Source organism: Dendropsophus ebraccatus, chromosome 13 (assembly GCF_027789765.1).
Source record: "Dendropsophus ebraccatus isolate aDenEbr1 chromosome 13, aDenEbr1.pat, whole genome shotgun sequence".
NCBI classification, from domain to species: domain Eukaryota; kingdom Metazoa; phylum Chordata; class Amphibia; order Anura; family Hylidae; genus Dendropsophus; species Dendropsophus ebraccatus.
Genome location: NC_091466.1, coordinates 82,919,116 through 82,939,446, shown reverse-complemented (window position 1 = coordinate 82,939,446; position 20,331 = coordinate 82,919,116). Strand labels below are relative to the sequence as shown.

The 20,331-nt window shown below is 48.2% G+C and overlaps 1 protein-coding gene across 2 annotated transcripts in view; it reads left to right on the top strand.

Annotated features, from left to right (window-relative positions):
* The window catches only part of YLPM1 (YLP motif containing 1), a 94,370-nt gene extending 75,804 nt beyond the window's left edge, over window positions 1–18,566 (top strand). For both annotated transcript variants that reach the window (XM_069951169.1, XM_069951170.1), the window contains 4 exons: window positions 822–873; window positions 17,887–18,008; window positions 18,097–18,257; window positions 18,405–18,566. In XM_069951169.1, coding sequence (XP_069807270.1) covers window positions 822–873; window positions 17,887–18,008; window positions 18,097–18,243 — 321 coding nt within the window. In that variant the 3' untranslated portion in view covers window positions 18,244–18,257; window positions 18,405–18,566. The remainder of the gene's footprint in view (window positions 1–821; window positions 874–17,886; window positions 18,009–18,096; window positions 18,258–18,404) is intronic.
* Window positions 18,567–20,331: the final 1,765 nt, after the last annotated feature.

The following is a 20,331-nucleotide window of genomic DNA, read 5'->3' as shown; positions in this document are numbered from 1 at the left end:
TCCTATAGGGACAGGATGTGTGACGTGTATATATCCTATAGGGGCAGGATGTGTGACGTGGATATATCCTATAGGGGCAGGATGTGTGACATATATATCCTATAGGGGCAGGATGTGTGACGTGGATATATCCTATAGGGACAGGATGTGTGACGTGGATATATCCTATAGGGGCAGGATGTGTGACGTGTATATATCCTATAGGGGCAGGATGTGTGACGTGGATATATCCTATAGGGGCAGGATGTGTGACGTGGATATATCCTATAGGGGCAGGATGTGTGACATATATATCCTATAGGGGCAGGATGTGTGACGTGTATATATCCTATAGGGGCAGGATGTGTGATGTGGATATATCCTATAGGGGCAGGATGTGTGACGTATATATCCTATAGGGGCAGGATGCGTGACGTGGATATATCCTATAGGGGCAGGATGTGTGACGTGGATATATCCTATAGGGGCAGGATGTGTGACGTGGATATATCCTATAGGGGCAGGATGTGTGACGTGGATATATCCTATAGGGGCAGGATGCGTGACGTGGATATATCCTATAGGGGCAGGATGTGTGACGTGTATATATCCTATAGGGGCAGGATGTGTGACGTGGATATATCCTATAGGGGCAGGATGTGTGACGTGGATATATCCTATGTTCTAGTATGGCAGTATTATAGTCACCACTGCCCTCTCCATCTACCCTCATGTGCCCCCCTACACCATCCCATACCGCCACGTCCTGCAGGTACCAGATCTCAGCTGCTTCCCTTGTGCCATGTGTGTAACTGTTGTGACATTTTGTCCCCATTAAATAGGGATATCTTCCGAAAAGTAAATGGGAGATGGACACGTCAGAAGCTAAACTGGGTGAGTACAAGGCTGCTGCCCGCCGTGCGCAGTGTGCTCTTACTATGGTGGCAATGCAGACATGTATTACTGAGACACTGAGACCTGTGTGACCTCCCAGTCCTTGTGTCCTAATCCCTGGGTGGCGTCCCGCCTGCCCTGAGGGGAGGAGGCGGCGGTGGCTTCATTCCTGCTGCCATGAAGGAGGGAGGAGGAGGAGGCGTCCCGCCTGCCCTGAGGGGAGGAGGCGGCGTCCCGCCTGCCCTGAGGGGAGGAGGAGGCGGAGTCTTCATCCCTGCTGCTACGAAGGAGGGAGGAGGAGGAGGTGGCGGCTGCATCCCTGCTGCCCTGAAGGAGGGAGGAGGAGGAGGAGGCGGCGGCGGCTGCATCCTGACTGCCCTGAGGGGAGGAGGAGGTGGTTAATTAATTCCTGCTGCCCTGAAGGAGGGTGGAGGAGGAGGAGGCGGCGGCGGCTGCATCCTGACTGCCCTGAGGGGAGGAGGAGGTGGTTACTTCATTCCTGCTGCCCTGAAGGAGGGTGGAGGAGGAGGAGGCGGCGGCGTCCCACCTGCCCTGAGGTGAGGAGGAGGTAGCGGCTTCATCCCTGCTGCCATAGAGGAGGAGGAGGTGGGGGCTGCATCCCTGCTGCCCTGAAGGAGGGAGGAGGAGGCTGCATCCCGACTGCCCTGAGGGGGGGAGGAGGAGACGGCTGCGTACTGTCTGTCCTGAGGGGAGAAGGAGGAGGCGGCTGCGTACTGTCTGTCCTGAGGGGGGGAGGAGGAGGTGGCCCGGCTGCCCTGCGGGGAGAAGGACGAGGCGGCTGCGTACTGTCTGTCCTGAGGGGGGAGGAGGAGGTGGCCCGGCTGCCCTGCGGGGAGAAGGAGGAGGCGGCTGCGTACTGTCTGTCCTGATGGGGGAGGAGGAAGTGGCCCGGCTGCCCTGCGGGGAGAAGGAGGAGGCGGCTGCGTACTGTCTGCCCTGAGGGGGGGAGGAGGAGGCGGCTGCGTACTGTCTGCCTTGAGGGGTGGAGGAGGAGGCGGCTGCGTACTGTCTGCCCTGAGGGGGGGAGGAGGAGGCGGCTGCGTACTGTCTGCCCTGAGGGGGGGGGGGGGAGGCGGCTGCGTACTGTCTGCCCTGAGGGGGGGGGGGGGGGAGGCGGCTGCGTACTGTCTGCCCTGAGGGGGGGGGGGGGAGGCGGCTGCGTACTGGCTGTCCTGAGGGGGGGGGGGGGGGGGGGGGGGAGGCGGCTGCGTACTGTCTGCCCTGAGGGGGGGAGGAGGAGGCGGCTGCGTACTGGCTGTCCTGATGGGAGAAGGAGGAGGCGGCTGCATACTGTCTGTCCTGAGGGGAGGAGGCGGCTGCGTACTGTCTGCCCTGAGGGGGGGAGGAGGAGGTGGCTGCGTACTGGCTGTCCTGATGGGAGAAGGAGGAGGCGGCTGCGTACTGTCTGTCCTGAGGGGAGGAGGCGGCTGTGTACTGTCTGCCCTGAGGGGGGAGGAGGAGGCGGCTGCGTACTGTCTGCCCTGAGGGGTGGAGGAGGAGGCGGCTGCGTACTGTCTGCCCTGAGGGGAGGAGGGAGGAGGTGGCTGCGTACTGTCTGCCCTGAGGGGAGGAGGAGGAGGCGGCTGCGTACTGTCTGCCCTGAGGGGGGGGAGGAGGAGGCGGCTGTGTACTGTCTGCCCTGAGGGGAGGAGGAGGAGGCGGCTGCGTACTGTCTGCCCTGAGGGGGGGAGGAGGAGGCGGCAGTGTACTGTCTGCCCTGAGGGGAGGAGGCGGCTGCATACTGTCTGCCCTGAGGGGGGGGAGGAGGAGGCGGCTGCGTACTGTCTGCCCTGAGGGGAGGAGGAGGAGGCGGCTGTGTACTGTCTGCCCTGAGGGGAGGAGGAGGAGGCGGCTGCGTACTGTCTGCCCTGAGGGGTGAAGGAGGAGGCGGCTGCGTACTGTCTGCCCTGAGGGGGGGAGGAGGAGGCGGCTGCGTACTGTCTGCCCTGAGGGGGGGAGGAGGAGGCGGCTGTGTACTGTCTGCCCTGAGGGGAGGAGGCGGCTGCGTACTGTCTGCCCTAAGGGGAAGAGGAGGAGGCGGCTGCGTACTGTCTGCCCTAAGGGGAAGAGGAGGAGGCGGCTGCGTACTGACTGCCCTGAGGGGTGGAGAAGGAGGAGGCTGCGTATTGTCTGCCCTGAGGGGAAGAGGAGGCGGCGGCTGCGTCCATGGCGTTGGGGATTGGACGGGGCGCGCTCAAGGTTTGTTCATGTGTAGTTATATGGATGAGATTTCGCTGTGTTATGCCTGTCCCTCCAGGATACAGTAATAATAATGATGGACATGCTGCACTGTACACAATTACTTCTGGGTTTTAGCCATTCTATTTACAAAAAAAAATGAGACAATGAAAGAACAAAGAGGAGCCTGAGCCAGGGACCTACTGATCACAAGAGCTGACGCTCTACGGAGAGGGGGGGGGGGGGAGCCTTCTCTGGGTGAATAAAATATCATTAATATACAACTGGGTGTATAATATATCATTGACCACTGGGTGTATAATATATCATTAATAGACAACATGGGTTAATAATATATCATTAATAGACCACTGTGTGTATAATATATCATTAATAGACAACTGTGTGTATAATATATCATTAATAGACAACTGGGTGTATAATATATCATTAATAGACAACTGGGTGTGTAATATATCATTAATAGACAACTGGGTGTGTAATATATCATTAATAGACAACTGTGTGTATAATATATCATTAATAGACAACTGGGTGGATAATATATCATTAATAGACCACTGGGTGTATAATATATCATTAATAGACAACTGGGTGGATAATATATCATTAATAGACAACTGGGTGTATAATATATCATTAATAGACAACTGGCTGTGTAATATATCATTAATAAACCAATTGGTGTATAATATATCATTAATAGACAGCTGGGTGTATAATATATCATTAATAGACAACTGGGTGTGTAATATATCATTAATAGACAACTGGGTGTATAATATATCATAGACAACTGGGTGTATAATATATCATTAATAGACAACTGGGTGTATAATATATCATTAATAAACAACTGGGTGTATAATATATCATTAATAGACCACTGGGTGGATAATATATCATTAATAGACCACTGGGTGGATAATATATCATTAATAGACCACTGGGTGGATAATATATCATTAATAGACCACTGGGTGGATAATATATCATTAATAGACAACTGGGTGGATAATATATCATTAATAGACAACTGGGTGTATAATATATCATAGACAACTGGGTGTATAATATATCATTAATAGACAACTGGGTGTGTAATATATCATTAATAGACAACTGGGTGTGTAATTTATCATTAATAGACAACTGGGTGTGTAATATATCATTAATAGACAACTGGCTGTGTAATATATCATTAATAGACAAATGGCTGTGTAATATATCATTAATAGACAAATGGCTGTGTAATATATCATTAATAAACCAATTGGTGTATAATATATCATTAGTAGACAACTGGGTGTATAATATATCATTAATAGACCACTGGGTGGATAATATATCATTAATAGACAAATGGGTGGATAATATATCATTAATAGACAACTGGGTGGATAATATATCATTAATAGACAACTGGGTGTGTAATATATCATTAACCCTTTAAGGACGGGGCCCATTTTCGTTTTTTACGTTTTCGGTTTTTCCTCCTTGTGTTTAAAAGGTCATAGCACTTGCATTTTTCCACCTAGAAACCCACATGACCCCTTATTTTTGCGTCACTAATTGTACTTTGCAATTACAGGCTGAATTTTGCATAAAGTACACTGCGAAACCAGAAAAAAATTCAAAGTGTGGTGAAATTGAATAAAAAAAAGCATTTCTTTTATTTGGGGGAAATGTGTTTTTACGCCATTCGCCCTGGGGTAAAACTGACTTGTTATATATGTTCCTCAAGTTGTTACGATTAAAACGATATATAACACGTATAACTTTTATTGTATCTGATGGCCTGTAAAAAATTCAAACCGTTGTTAACCAATATACGTTCCTTAAAATCGCTCCATTCCCAGGCTTATAGCGCTTTATCCTTTGGTCTATGGGGCTGTGTGAGGTGTCATTTTTTGCGCCATGATGTGTTCTTTCTATCGGTACCTTGATTGCGCATATACGTCTTTTTGATCGCTTTTTATTAAATTTTTTCTGGATTTGATGCGACCAAAAATGCGCAATTTTGCACTTTGGGATTTTTTTGCGCTGACGCCGTTTACCGTACGAGATCAGGAATGTGATTAATTAATAGTTTGGGCGATTATGCACGCGGCGATAGCAAACATGTTTATTTATTTATTTGTTTACTTTTATTTAAAACCTGGGAAAAGGGGGGTGATTCAGACTTTTATTAGGGGAGGGGGGCTTTTTACTATAAACAACACTTTTTTTTTTTTTTTTTTTTTTTTACACATATACTAGAAGCCCCCCTGGGGTTAGGGTTATTTCCCCCTGGGGTTAGGGTTATTCCCCCTGGGGGACTTCTAGTATATACACTTGGATCTCTCATTGAGATCTCTGCAGCATAGATATGCTGCAGAGATCCATGAGATCGGCACTCGTTTGCTTAACGAACGAGTGCCGAGCCGAGGACGGCGCCATCTTGGACGCGTCCCCGGCCGGCATCAGTAACCCCCACTAGACCCCAGGGAAACGTTGCCTCCGGTAATTGGAGGCAGCTGTCAACTCTGACAGCTGCCTCCGATTAGCTAATTAGCGGGCACGGCGATCAGACCGTGCCCGCTAATAGCAGCGGTCCCGGGCTACTCGCGGCACCCGGGATCGCGGCACTTCAAAGCGGGGCCGCCGCGCGGCCCCGCTTTGAAGTGCAAGTGAGGACATATGACGTAGGGGTACGTCATATGTCCTTAAGAGGTTAATAGACCAGTGGGTGTGTGATATATCATTAATAGACAACTGGGTGTATAATATATCATTAATAGACCACTGGGTGGATAATATATCATTAATAGACAACTGGGTGTATAATATATCATTAATAGACAACTGGGTGTATAATATATCATTAATAGACAACTGGGTGGGTGTATAATATATCATTAATAGACAACTGGGTGGATAATATATCATAGACAACTGGGTGGATAATATATCATTAATAGACAACTGGGTGGATAATATATCATTAATAGACAACTGGGTGGATAATATATCATTAATAGACAACTGGGTGGGTGGATAATATATCATTAATAGACAACTGGGTGGATAATATATCATAGACAACTGGGTGGATAATATATCATTAATAGACAACTGGGTGTGTAATATATCATTAATAGACAACTGGGTGTGTAATATATCATTAATAGACAACTGGGTGTATAATATATCATTAATAGACAACTGGGTGGATAATATATCATAGACAACTGGGTGTGTAATATATCATAGACAACTGGGTGTGTAATATATCATAGACAACTGGGTGTGTAATATATCATAGACAACTGGGTGTGTAATATATCATTCATAGACAACTGGGTGTGTAATATATCATTCATAGACAACTGGGTGTATAATATATCATTAATAGACAACTGGGTGTATAATATATCATTAATAGACAACTGGGTGTGTAATATATCATTAATAGACAACTGGGTGGATAATATATCATTAATAGACCACTGGGTGTATAATATATAATTAATAGATCACTGGGTGTGTAATATATCATTAATAGACCACTGGGTGTGTAATATATCATTAATAGACAACTGGGTGGGTGTATAATATATCGTTAATAGACAACTGGGTGTGTAATATATCGTTAATAGACAACTGGGTGTGTAATATATCATTAATAGACCACTGGGTGTGTAATATATCATTAATAGACAACTGGGTGGGTGTATAATATATCGTTAATAGACAACTGGGTGTGTAATATATCATTAATAGACAACTGGGTGATATATTTTCGTGCATTTGTGTATACTTTAGTCCAAAAAACTTGTTCCCTATCTCCAATTATATTTTCCCATTTCTTTTGTGACGTAAACTTAACTATATTACACTTTTCACCCAAAAGTTTATACGTCTTAGAAGTTTTCCCTTTATTTTTACCCAATGTCCCCATCAATTGTGAAATATTTTCTTATTTTATACTCCAATTCACACTTAAACCCGTGGCCTTTATCACGTTTTTCACGTCTAAAAATCTTAATTGACATATTGGTGCCTCTAAACTACTACTTAAATCCCTGTATGTTTTCAATACTTCACCTTCAAAAAAGCTGGAAAACATATTTTAACCCTTTTCTCACCCAAGTTACCAAGTTCTGGAAACTGACTATTTTGCCACATTGGTGTAAACATATATACCCCCTCATCCTTATCTTTCCTTCTCACCACTTCCCACACCTTAATCAACATCCTATAAGTTGAGTTTTTAGGGTATCTCACCTTCAAATTTAATTCTAAAACTTCATATATGTCATCACTGGAACCATTTTGCTCCTTCACCCAATTCTCCATGTATTTTACCTCTTTCCACTTAGTCAACCATGCTAAATTAGTGGCCAGAAAATATCTAAAAAAAATCGGGTATTGCCACCCCACCTCTCTCCTCCGACCGTGTTAAGATCTCCAATTTTAGCCGTACTCTCTTCCTGTTCCATATTAGCTCGTTAATTAACCCCTCAATTTTCTTATAAATCTATCAATCCACACGGGAGAACCACCCAACACATATAGCAGCTGAGGCAACCATATCATCTTTCTTAAAGCGTAACTCTCATTTCAGGGCCATTTTTCGGAAAACATTAAATATCAACAGTACAAGCGATTTTAAGAAACTCTGTAATAGGTTTTATGTACTAAAAGAGTTTCCTTCTGTAGTGAAAAAAGCAATCTCCCAGCCTCCCCCCTCACATCAAATGAAGCAGGATTTCTGTCTCCATTATGTGGCTATGGAGAGGGGAGGGGCTGTTAGGAGTTCATAGATAAGCACTGACCTTTCTGACCCCAGAATCCTGCAGTTTAGGTGCCCAGAGAGTCTACAAACAGCTGACCTTCATGTCACCTCTTCCTGCTCCCTCATCTCCCTCGGCCCCTCCCCCCTCCATAGGCTTACAATGGAGAGAGCAGAGCCCGTCTTCACTGGCTTCTCTGTAATGAAGACGTGTTTGCCTGATAATGCACAGATAAGAAGTCAGGGGGGAGGCTGGGAGATTGCTTCTTGAGGACAGAAGGAGGCTTTTTTGGCTGATGAAACCTATTACAGAGTTTCTTTAAATCGCTTATACTACTGATTTCTGCAATAAAAACAAACATGACAGTTACACTTTAAGGTTACAAACCCACTTGGCGGGTCTGCAGCGAGACTCGCTGCAGATCCCGGCCCTATGCTTTTAATGGCAGACAAACACGCAGCAGGGATGTACATCCCTGCTGCGAGTTTGTCTGCAGCCCTCCCCATTAACCCCCCGGCCGCCGGAGCTGATACTTCACCTGATCCCGGCTCCAGCGGTTCCCGATGTCTTCAGCAAGCCGTGGCGGGGACCAGGTGAAGTATATGCTCGCGCCTGTAGAGATATACCTATATGAGATGGATGTGGAGTGAATGGGGTGGGGGGCTGGGCGGATGGGAGCGGGGGCGGATCTACATCAATACGTAAAGGTAGTAATTAAGCCTATAGTAAAGATGAGTATAATAGAGAATAAGTTTAATTTTAGAAATATTATTATTAGGATGAGAAAACAAGGGGAGATGGAAGGATGTGTGTGAAGGATGGTACCAGGATGACGGGAGTACTGTGCTGCTTATGGCAGCGGAAGTCTTTGGTCAAGACTGGGTCGGTGAGCAGAGGCGCTGTGAGTATTGTCCTGTTAGCTGTTAGAGTGGAAGCAGCTGCTTTCAGTCGGGGGTGCCCTTAGATGGGTACATCTGGTTGAGGGCCAAGATTGGTTGTGAGGTATGTATAATTCCCCCTTGAACGGAATAACTTATTGATGGTATTATTTGGAAAGAGGATTAGGTGTGAGGTGTGGGTCTGCCCCTGGCTCGGTGTGGCCTGGCCTCCCCCCCACACCCCCGGCGGGCTAGGGGTGGGGCTCTGTCGCCATCCGGTTGTATGAAGCTATTAGGTAAGGTAGTGGAATTGGGGTGGATGGTTGAAGCATTGATCTATATTAACTACTTTCAGATAGGTAGGGCGCCCTACAGGTTTTGCCGCACTGGGTGGTGCTAATGTATTGTGAAGAAATATTTACACTGACTAAGAAGGCCAGGAGGAGCTATGGTGTTTTTTTTTTTTTTTGTTGTTTTTTTTCCTTTCTCTTTTTTCTTTCATTAGTCTGTGAGATAAAGGATACTATCTCTCTTTGAGTGCATTGCGGTTTTAGATGTTATAATGTTTGTAAGGATATTGGAATTTTCTGGAAGTATGATTTAAAATGGATAAAATAAAAAATTTTCTAAACAAAAGAGGAGAAAGATTTAAGGGAAGAAAGGGGAAAAAAAGAAAAAATAGAAATAGTCCAGTATACTAAGGCTAGGTTCACACTATGATTTTGTACACAGCAAAATTAAATGTACTGTAATGAAAATATTGAAATAAAGACAATAACACAGTCCCCCCCCCCCCCCCCCCCCCCCCCCCCCCCCCCCCCCCCCCCCCAAAAAAAAAAAAAGAGACAACCCTGTCAATAAGTTTGCAAGTTATGGACTTTTAAACTGTGGATAATTTTTTGGGGACCACTCTGTATATCATTAATAGACAACTGGGTGTATAATATATCATTAATAGACAACTGGGTGTATAATATATCATTAATAGACAACTGGGTGTGTAATATATCATTAATAGACAACTGGATGTATGATGTATCATCAATAGACAACTGGGTGTATGATATATCATTAATAGACAACTGGGTGTATGATATATCATTAATAGACAACTGGGTGTATAATATATCATTAATAGACAATTGGGTGTGTAATTTATCATTAATAGACAACTGGGTGTATAAAACTCTTAACCCCTTGAGGACAGGCTGAGGGGTTTTGGGGTGATTGTGTTTCTGTGACTGGTTATACTTACTGTAATATTAATTGTCGGTCAGTCATGAGGCGTGTCCCGAGGCATGTCATCCGTTATTTGTCAGGGCTCTCCTGATTGGCTGGTGGTGTAAGTCTATGAGGAAATATTGAGCTGCCGGGGAGTGACACGCCCGGTGACGGGTTATTATTAGTGACACACCCGGTGACGGGTTATTATTAGTGACACACCCGGTGACGGGTTATTATTAGTGACACGCCTGGTGACGGGTTATTATTAGTGACACGCCCGGTGACGGGTTATTATTAGTGACACGCCCGGTGACGGGTTATTATTAGTGACACGCCCGGTGACGGGTTATTATTAGTGACACGCCCGGTGACTGTGTATTATTAGTGACACGCCCGGTGACTGTGTATTATTAGTGACACGCCCGGTGACTGTGTATTATTAGTGACACGCCCGGTGACTGTGTATTATTAGTGACACGCCCGGTGACTGTGTATTATTAGTGACACGCCCGGTGACTGTGTATTATTAGTGACACGCCCGGTGACAGGTGGTTGTTAGTGACACGCCCGGTGACAGGTGGTTGTTAGTGACACGCCCGGTGACAGGTGGTTGTTAGTGACACGCCCGGTGACAGGTGGTTGTTAGTGACACGCCCGGTGACAGGTGGTTGTTATTATTAGTGACACGCCCGGTGACTGGTTATTAGTGACACGCCCGGTGACTGTATTATTAGTGACACGCCCGGTGACGGATTATTATTAGTGACACGCCCGGTGACAGGTGGTTGTTAGTTGCACGCCTGGTGACAGGTGGTTGTTAGTTGCACTCCCGGTGACAGGTGGTTGTTAGTTGCACGCCCGGTGACAGGTGGTTGTTAGTTGCACGCCTGGTGACAGGTGGTTGTTAGTGACACGCCTGGTGACAGGTGGTTGTTAGTGACACGCCTGGTGACAGGTGGTTGTTAGTGACACGCCTGGTGACAGGTGGTTGTTAGTGACATGCCTGGTGACAGGTGGTTGTTAGTGACACGCCTGGTGACAGGTGGTTGTTAGTGACACGCCTGGTGACAGGTGGTTGTTAGTGACACGCCTGGTGACAGGTGGTTGTTAGTGACACGCCTGGTGACAGGTGGTTATTATTAGTGACACGCCCGGTGACAGGTGGTTGTAAGTGACACGCCCGGTGACAGGTTGTTGTAAGTGACACGCCTGGTGACGGATTATTATTAGTGACACGCCCGGTGACAGGTGGTTGTTAGTTGTACGCCTGGTGACAGGTGGTTGTTAGTGACATGCCCAGTGACGGGTTATTATTAGTGACACGCCCGGTGACGGTTTATTATTAGTGACACGCAAGCCCAGTGACAGGTGGTTGTTAGTGACACGCCCGGTGACAGGTGGTTGTTAGTGACACGCCCGGTGACAGGTGGTTGTTAGTGACACGCCCGGTGACAGGTGGTTGTTAGTGACACGCCCGGTGACAGGTGGTTGTTATTATTAGTGACACGCCCGGTGACTGGTTATTAGTGACACGCCCGGTGACTGTATTATTAGTGACACGCCCGGTGACGGATTATTATTAGTGACACGCCTGGTGACAGGTGGTTGTTAGTTGCACGCCTGGTGACAGGTGGTTGTTAGTTGCACTCCCGGTGACAGGTGGTTGTTAGTTGCACGCCCGGTGACAGGTGGTTGTTAGTTGCACGCCTGGTGACAGGTGGTTGTTAGTGACACGCCCGGTGACGGGTTATTATTAGTAACAGGTGGTTGTTAGTGACACGCCCGGTGACTGATTATTAGTGACATGCCCGGTGACAGGTGGCTGTTAGTGACACGCCTGGTGACGGGTTATTATTAGTGACACGCCTGGTGACAGGTGGTTGTTAGTGACACGCCCGGTGACGGGTTATTAGTGACACGCCCGGTGACGGGTTATTAGTGACACCCCCGGTGACGGGTTATTATTAGTGACACCCCCGATGACGGGTTATTATTAGTGACACCCCCGGTGACGGGTTATTATTAGTGACACCCCCGGTGACGGGTTATTATTAGTGACACCCCCGGTGACGGGTTATTATTAGTGACACCCCCGGTGACTGGTTATTATTAGTGACACCCCCGGTGACGGGTTATTATTAGTGACACCCCCGGTGACGGGTTATTATTAGTGACACCCCCGGTGACGGGTTATTATTAGTGACACCCCCGGTGACGGGTTATTATTAGTGACACCCCCGGTGACGGGTGGTTGTTAGTGACACCCCCGGTGACGGGTTATTATTAGTGACACCCCCGGTGACGGGTTATTATTAGTGACACCCCGGTGACGGGTTATTATTAGTGACACGCCCGGTGACGGGTTATTATTAGTGACACCCCCGGTGACGGGTTTTTCTTAGTGACACCCCCGGTGACGGGTGGTTGTTAGTGACACCCCCGGTGACGGGTTATTATTAGTGACACCCCCGGTGACGGGTTATTATTAGTGACACCCCCGGTGACGGGTTATTATTAGTGACACCCCCGGTGACGGGTTATTATTAGTGACACCCCCGGTGACGGGTGGTTGTTAGTGACACCCCCGGTGACGGGTGGTTGTTAGTGACACCCCCGGTGACGGGTGGTTGTTGGTGACACGCCAGGTTATTATTAGTCACTTAGTATAGTAAAGCAGCACAGGCAAAAAACTTTTGAAAAATTAGATTAGTGCACGCCTCACCAGACTGGGCTCAATGTCCGGACAGCACTTTGTGTGCTTTGTTAGAATGAAAAACGGTGACCTTTATTCACACCTTAATGTTGCGACGTTTCGGCTATACACATATATCATTAATGGACAACTGGGTGTATAAAATCCTATTAATAAACAACTGGGTGTATAATATATCATTAATAGACAACTGGATGTATAATATATCATTAATAGACAACTGGGTGTGTAATATATCATTAATAGACAACTGTAGTATAATATATCATAGACAACTGGGTGTATAATATATCATAGACAACTGGAAGTGTAAAATATCATTAATAGACAACTGGGTGTATAATATCATAGACAACTGGGTGTGTAATATATCATTAATAGACAACTGGGTGTGTAATATATCATCAATAGACAACTGGGTGCATAATATATCATTAATAGACAACTGGATGTATAATATATCATTAATAGACAACTGGGTGTATAATCATCAATAGACAACTGGGTGTGTAATATATCATTAATAGACAACTGGGTGTATAATCATCAATAGACAACTGGGTGTATAATATATCATTAATAGACAACTGGATGTATAATATATCATTAATAGACAACTGGATGTATAATATATCATTAATAGACAACTGGGTGTATAATATATCATTAATAGACAACTGGATGTATAATATATCATTAATAGACAACTGGGTGTATAATATATCATAGATAACTGGGTTTATAATAAATCATTAATAGACAACTGGGTGTATAATATAGACAACTGGGTGTATAATATATCATTAATAGACAACTGGGTGTATAATATATCATTAATAGACAACTGGGTGTGTAATATATCATTAATAGACAACTGGGTGTGTAAAATATCATTAATAGACAACTGGGTATGTCTATTAATATGTCAGGCCTCAGACATGGGGGGGGGTCACACACACACACACACTCACACACACACACACACACACAGGGGCCTCAGACATGGGGGGGGGTCACACAGGCCTCAGACATGGGGGGGGTCACACACACACACACACAGGCCTCAGACATAGGGGGTTACACACACACACACACAGGCCTCAGACATGGGGGGTCACACACACACACACACAGGGGCCTCAGACATGGGGGGTCACACACACACTCACACACACACACACAGGGGCCTCAGACATGGGGGGTCACACACACACAGGCCTCAGACATGGGAGGTTACACACACACACACACACAGGCCTCAGACATGGGAGGTTACACACACACACACAGGCCTCAGACATGGGGGGTCACACACACACAGGCCTCAGACATGGGGGGTCACACACACACAGGCCTCAGACATGGGGACACACACACACACAGGCCTCAGACATGGGGACACACACACACAGGCCTCAGACATGGACACACACACACACACACACACACAGGCCTCAGACATGGGGACACACACACACAGGCCTCAGACATGGACACACACACACAGGCCTCAGACATGGGGGGGTCACACACACACAGGCCTCAGACATGGGGGGGTCACACACACACACAGGCCTCAGACATGGGGGGGTCACACACACACACACACACACACACACAGGCCTCAGACATGGGGACACACACACACACACACACAGGCCTCAGACATGGGGACACACACACACACACACACAGGCCTCAGACATGGAGACACACACACACAGGCCTCAGACATGGGGACACACACACACACACACACACACACACAGGCCTCAGACATGGGGACACACACACACACAGGCCTCAGACATGGGGACACACACACACACAGGCCTCAGACATGGGGACACACACACACACAGGCCTCAGACATGGGGACACACACACACACACACACACACAGGCCTCAGACATGGGGACACACACACACACACACACACAGGCCTCAGACATGGGGGGTCACACACACACACACACAGGCCTCAGACATGGGAGGTCACACACACACACACACACACAGGCCTCAGACATGGGAGGTCACACACACACACACACACACACACACACAGGCCTCAGACATGGGAGGTTACACACACACACACAGGCCTCAGACATGGGGGGTCACACACACACAGGCCTCAGACATGGGGGGTCACACACACACAGGCCTCAGACATGGGGGGTCACACACACAGGCCTCAGACATGGGGACACACACACACACACACAGGCCTCAGACATGGGGACACACACACACAGGCCTCAGACATGGACACACACACACACACACACACAGGCCTCAGACATGGGGACACACACACACAGGCCTCAGACATGGACACACACACACACACACAGGCCTCAGACATGGGGGGGTCACACACACACAGGCCTCAGACATGGGGGGGTCACACACACACACAGGCCTCAGACATGGGGGGGTCACACACACACACACACACACACACAGGCCTCAGACATGGGGACACACACACACACACACACAGGCCTCAGACATGGGGACACACACACACACACACACACACACAGGCCTCAGACATGGAGACACACACACACAGGCCTCAGACATGGGGACACACACACACACACACACACACAGGCCTCAGACATGGGGACACACACACACACAGGCCTCAGACATGGGGACACACACACACACAGGCCTCAGACATGGGGACACACACACACACACACACACACAGGCCTCAGACATGGGGACACACACACACACACACACAGGCCTCAGACATGGGGGGTCACACACACACACACACACAGGCCTCAGACATGGGAGGTCACACACACACACACACACACACAGGCCTCAGACATGGGGGGTCACACACACACACACACACAGGCCTCAGACATGGGAGGTCACACACACACACACACACACACACACACAGGCCTCAGACATGGGAGGTCTCACACACACACACACACACACACAGGCCTCAGACATGGGGGGGGGGGGTCACACACAGGCCCTATATATGTACACCATCATGCAAGGAGAACCGAGCTCTACTACAGGTATCGTCCATATGGCCCCATTCATACTGAGCAAGAACGTCGGAATGCCGCCTTGCTCAGTGTCTCACTGTGAGTGAATGAGAGGGCGCACGCTCCTCCGCTGCTGCCGTGAGGTGACATGTCATTTCTCTGAGCGGAGAGCGGTGGCAGCGTAGGACGACCAGATCGGGCCCGTCGTCCGGTGACTTTTAAGAATTATCAGTTAACTTTTTGGGGCGATAGGTTCTTGTCCATAGGGCTTTCTCCATGCGGGATATATGATGTCATCCCCGTTACTTCCGTACCAGCGTATAAGTTTGTCATCTCTCGCTGGTGGACATGTTTGGGGGTTGTATCTGACTGTGAAGCAGGGGTGTATACATGACTCATATAGATGTGTGTGTGTGTGTGTGTGTATATATATATATATATATATATATATATATATATATATATATATATATATAATATCACGTGTGATGCGTTGGGGGGAGGGGTCACGTGATGCTGTGATGGGCTTGAGGAGGATGTTTGTGGTGGTAGACCCTCTGAGGATAGGCAGACACTAGTGTGGGGCGGCTGGAGCCTCATGTGCGTCATATTGGTGCAGAGCAAATCAAAACACCACAAATGGAGAAGTGGCTTATAACGCAGGGTAGCGGAGGGGTCCCGGCTCCATTCTGCAGGATAGTGGTTAGTAAGGGCCCTATTCCACAGTAACGATAATCTGCCCCATTTGGCCCGATTCGGACGATTGTCGTTCGGTGAAATAGAGAGAACAATCAGCCGAGATCTTGTCATCGGCTGATCGTTCATTTAGGGTCAGACCTAAAATCATTGTTCCCCCACCGCGCATCGCTACGGTTGAATAGCGGTGTGCGGCGGGCGACTGACGATTTGAGAAGAAGCAGCAGCATCATACATTACCTGGCTGCAGGGCTTCTCCGTGCTGTCTTCATCCCCGGGTCCCGTGTGCTTTATCTTCTGAATGGCCGGTCAGCTGACGGAGCGCTCAGCCAATCACAGGCCGGGACCGCCGCGGCCTGTGATTGGCTGAGTGTGGCCTGTCAGCTGACCGGCCATTCAGAAGATAAAGCGCGCGGGACCCGGAGCGGAGGCCAAGCCCTGCAGCCCGGTAATGTATGATGCTGCAAGGACATTGGTAACAATGTCCCTGCAGCCCTCGCTCAACGATCATCGGGTCGTGGAATAGGCCCAGTAAACCAGCTGCGATCTAGCAGATCGCCGCTCGTTTACATTGTTGATCGGGCCCTCCTCGGCCCGTGAAATAGGACCCTAAGACTTCACAGAGATGCAGATAATGTATCCCCTTACATGTCAGGCTGCGGTTCTGCATGCCTTGTGTACTATAATAGTGGTCCTCATACAAGGTCAGCAGCCATCTCCATTCTGCTCCATATTGGACCCTGTAGAGAGCAGCCGTGCTCATTGGCTGATCCATTTGCATTCCTCCAGGTTTGCCCGTGCTCTCTTTCTAGATTGTGTACATGAGTAATGGCCCTATTTCACGGGCCGTCCAGAGGAGCAAACGAGTGCTCGTTTGCTCCTCGTTCCCTGCTCGCTGCCGCCGCTATTCAACGCGGCTGCGGGAGGGGCGGGGGGGCTGCCCGGGTGATCGCTAATCGTCCGGGCAGCCCATAGGATTCAGCAGCGTCTGCTGCCGATGCTCCTATTCCACGACCCCACCGCAGAAGATCGACCAACGATCAGCCGACATCAACGATGTTGGCTGATCGTTGCACTCTATTCCACCGGACGATTATCGTCCGTAGCGGCCGATATCTGCCGATAATCGTTCCGTGGAATAGGGCCTTAAAGAGTCCCCCCGGGGGCAGGCAATATCAGTGCGGACAGGGTTATGGGCACCATGTTTTACCCCACCCGGGGGCAGGCAACATCAGTGCGGACAGGGTTATGGGCACCATGTTTTAGCCCCCCGGGGACTGGCAGCGTCAGTGCGGACAGGGTTATGGACACCATGTTTTTAGGTAGCTTCATGATGATGGGATATATGGAGCCATGAAATGTCTAATGGCAAACGGGTGTTCGGCCCGGCATGGTCACCGGCCTGAGCTCGCTACAGATGGATGCCACCATTCATGGGGAGCAGTATAGTATTAACAATACCTCCTATTTGTCTCCTCAGATAAACTAGATGGTTTAAAGACAAGGAAGCGGGACTGGGAGTCAATGGCCGGCTGCATGGAAGATTACCTGCAACTTCCAGATGATTACGACTCCCGGGAGTCAGCACCTGGGAAGAAAAGGGTAAAGCACAGTCCATGGGCGAGGATGGGCCTTATATACAGAAGCTGTCTGTGCACATCCTGACCATTAACCCGTCCTATCTCACCAGGTCAGATGGGCAGATCTGGAGGAGAAGAAGGATGCAGACCGGAAGAGAGCCATTGGCTTTATTGTTGGCCAAACAGACTGGGAGAAAATCACAGATAAAAGTGGACACCTGGCCGAGCGAGCGCTGAACCGCACCAAGTATATTTAGACGCCCCTGTGCCGGTGAGTAGGGCCCGATGGCCGCTTCTTGTACTTTATTCTTACGTGTCCAGCCCATGTCCTGGGATGGAGGATGGCGCTGTCACAATGATTTATATGTACTTCACGTAATATACTTCATATTTACTGAGTGGATTTTCTTCATTTTAGGTGAGAAGACGAGCAGGCTGTTCTCTCCTGCCATAAGGATGAGTTGGAGCTTAAGGCCCCTGTAGTAGCTGCATGCCACACTTGTGATCTGTGCACGTAGTCGGTTTTATATTGTCTTTTAGTTTCCTGTTCTCATTATGAAATAAATGAGGTTTGGACCGAGACGTCTTCTGCTTTGTCTTTGTTTGCACGTTCCCATCTCTTTGATTTTCTACAGTCAGTTCTTGGGAAGACATTATTTTTACCTTTGAGCAGAAAACCCCTTAGGCCTTGAAGGACGGTGTGGACAACCAAGAAGCCAGCGAGGTGTGCAGCAGGGTGTATGTGAGCGCCCCTATAGACAGGCCCAATGTTGGGCTACCACTCTGTAAACACTGAAACCACAATAAAACCTTTTTTTTACCAAGCTCATTTTTGTCTCCTTCCATTTCCTACATTTTATATAATTTAGCCTGCTGCGCGGTCTGCTAAGCTCGGTTACCCTACTGTCCGTTCCGGATGGAGAGCTCTGGGAGCATCAGAGACCGCTGCACTAAATGCTCACTGCTTGTGCGTGGGATTCACTGCTACGGACGCGTGTACACTACTCGTCACCAAAGGCGTTTGCCGAAGTCTCCATTGTGCCAATCTGTTAACAAGGCCCCATATTGAAATCTAATGGTACCTTGAAATCCCAAGGATAGATTTATAGAAGTGTTTGCGACGCTGAACGCGGATGTGTGCGCCACTTTGTACAGCGCTCCGAGAGCTGAGATGTCCCGGCAATGTTTGTGCTGTATAAGAGACCATAGTGGAGTTATGTATTATTCGGGGTAGACATTTCCGTGCTGTGTCTTCTCCAGGACAGTCCAGTACAATAAATATTTAGCTTTTCTTACAATTATCATTTTTCTTCTCAGCTCTGCGCCATTTGAGAAACTCGTCTGTTCTCACCAGGCCGCATCGTGTTCCAAATCTCATATAAGCACAATGATGAGGGAGACAATCTGGGGTGATGGAGAAGATTTGTAATCATCGCTGGAAGGAACAGATAAGTATTTAGAGCGGGCTGGAGCAGCTTCCTTGGTTTTGTCGCCGGTCGGAGCAGCACCCTCGGCTTTATCTGCAGTCGTAGCTAAACAATTTGGCTTTGTTGCTGATCGAAGGAGAACAATTTGCCTTTGTCGCCGTGTGAAGCAGCACAGTCTGCTTCGTGACCGGTCATAGCAGTAGCTTTGGCCTTGTTGAAGACTGGAGTAGTTAACTTGGCATTTTCACCAGTCGAAGCAGCAATTTTGGCCTCGTCGTGGGTCGGAGCAACACACTGTTTTGTCACAACATGGGTGGATAGGGAAGCCACATTGTTGGGAGTGCTAACTACATCATCCAGATGGTCTTGTCTTTACTACTGTAGCACCTGAGCCACACTGCACACATCATGTGACCTGCTAATGTTATGGAGAGAGTTTTTGTTTGCTGTTAATAAAGTTATTTTATATAAACTTCTTTAGTGCGGTGGAAATTGTAAGATGCACCCTGTTGCAAACATCAATGAGAGCGGTAACTAGGAGAGGGATGGTGGGAACATGGGTGATTGCGGGGTGAGAGGTCACTAGGAGAGGGGTGGTGGGAACATGGGTGATTGCGGGGTGAGAGGTCACTAGGCATGGTGCAGTTGGGAGTGTGGGGGGATAGCAGGACTGGTATCAGTCACAAGCACACTAATGCTAACAGGTGTGGCAGAGCATCAGGATGATAGGAGCATGGTTCACAATTTTGGCAAAACCCCAGCACTACATGGGAGGACCAGGCACCTTAATGAGGGGTTTCATACTGCAGCCTGTGGAGACCTCTGGTACTTTGCCATGACTTAATCCTGAAGGGTTTTCTTCGTCCTTCTAGGTTTAACTGATGATAATTCTGGCCTATGGAAGGTAAAGAAGCATGG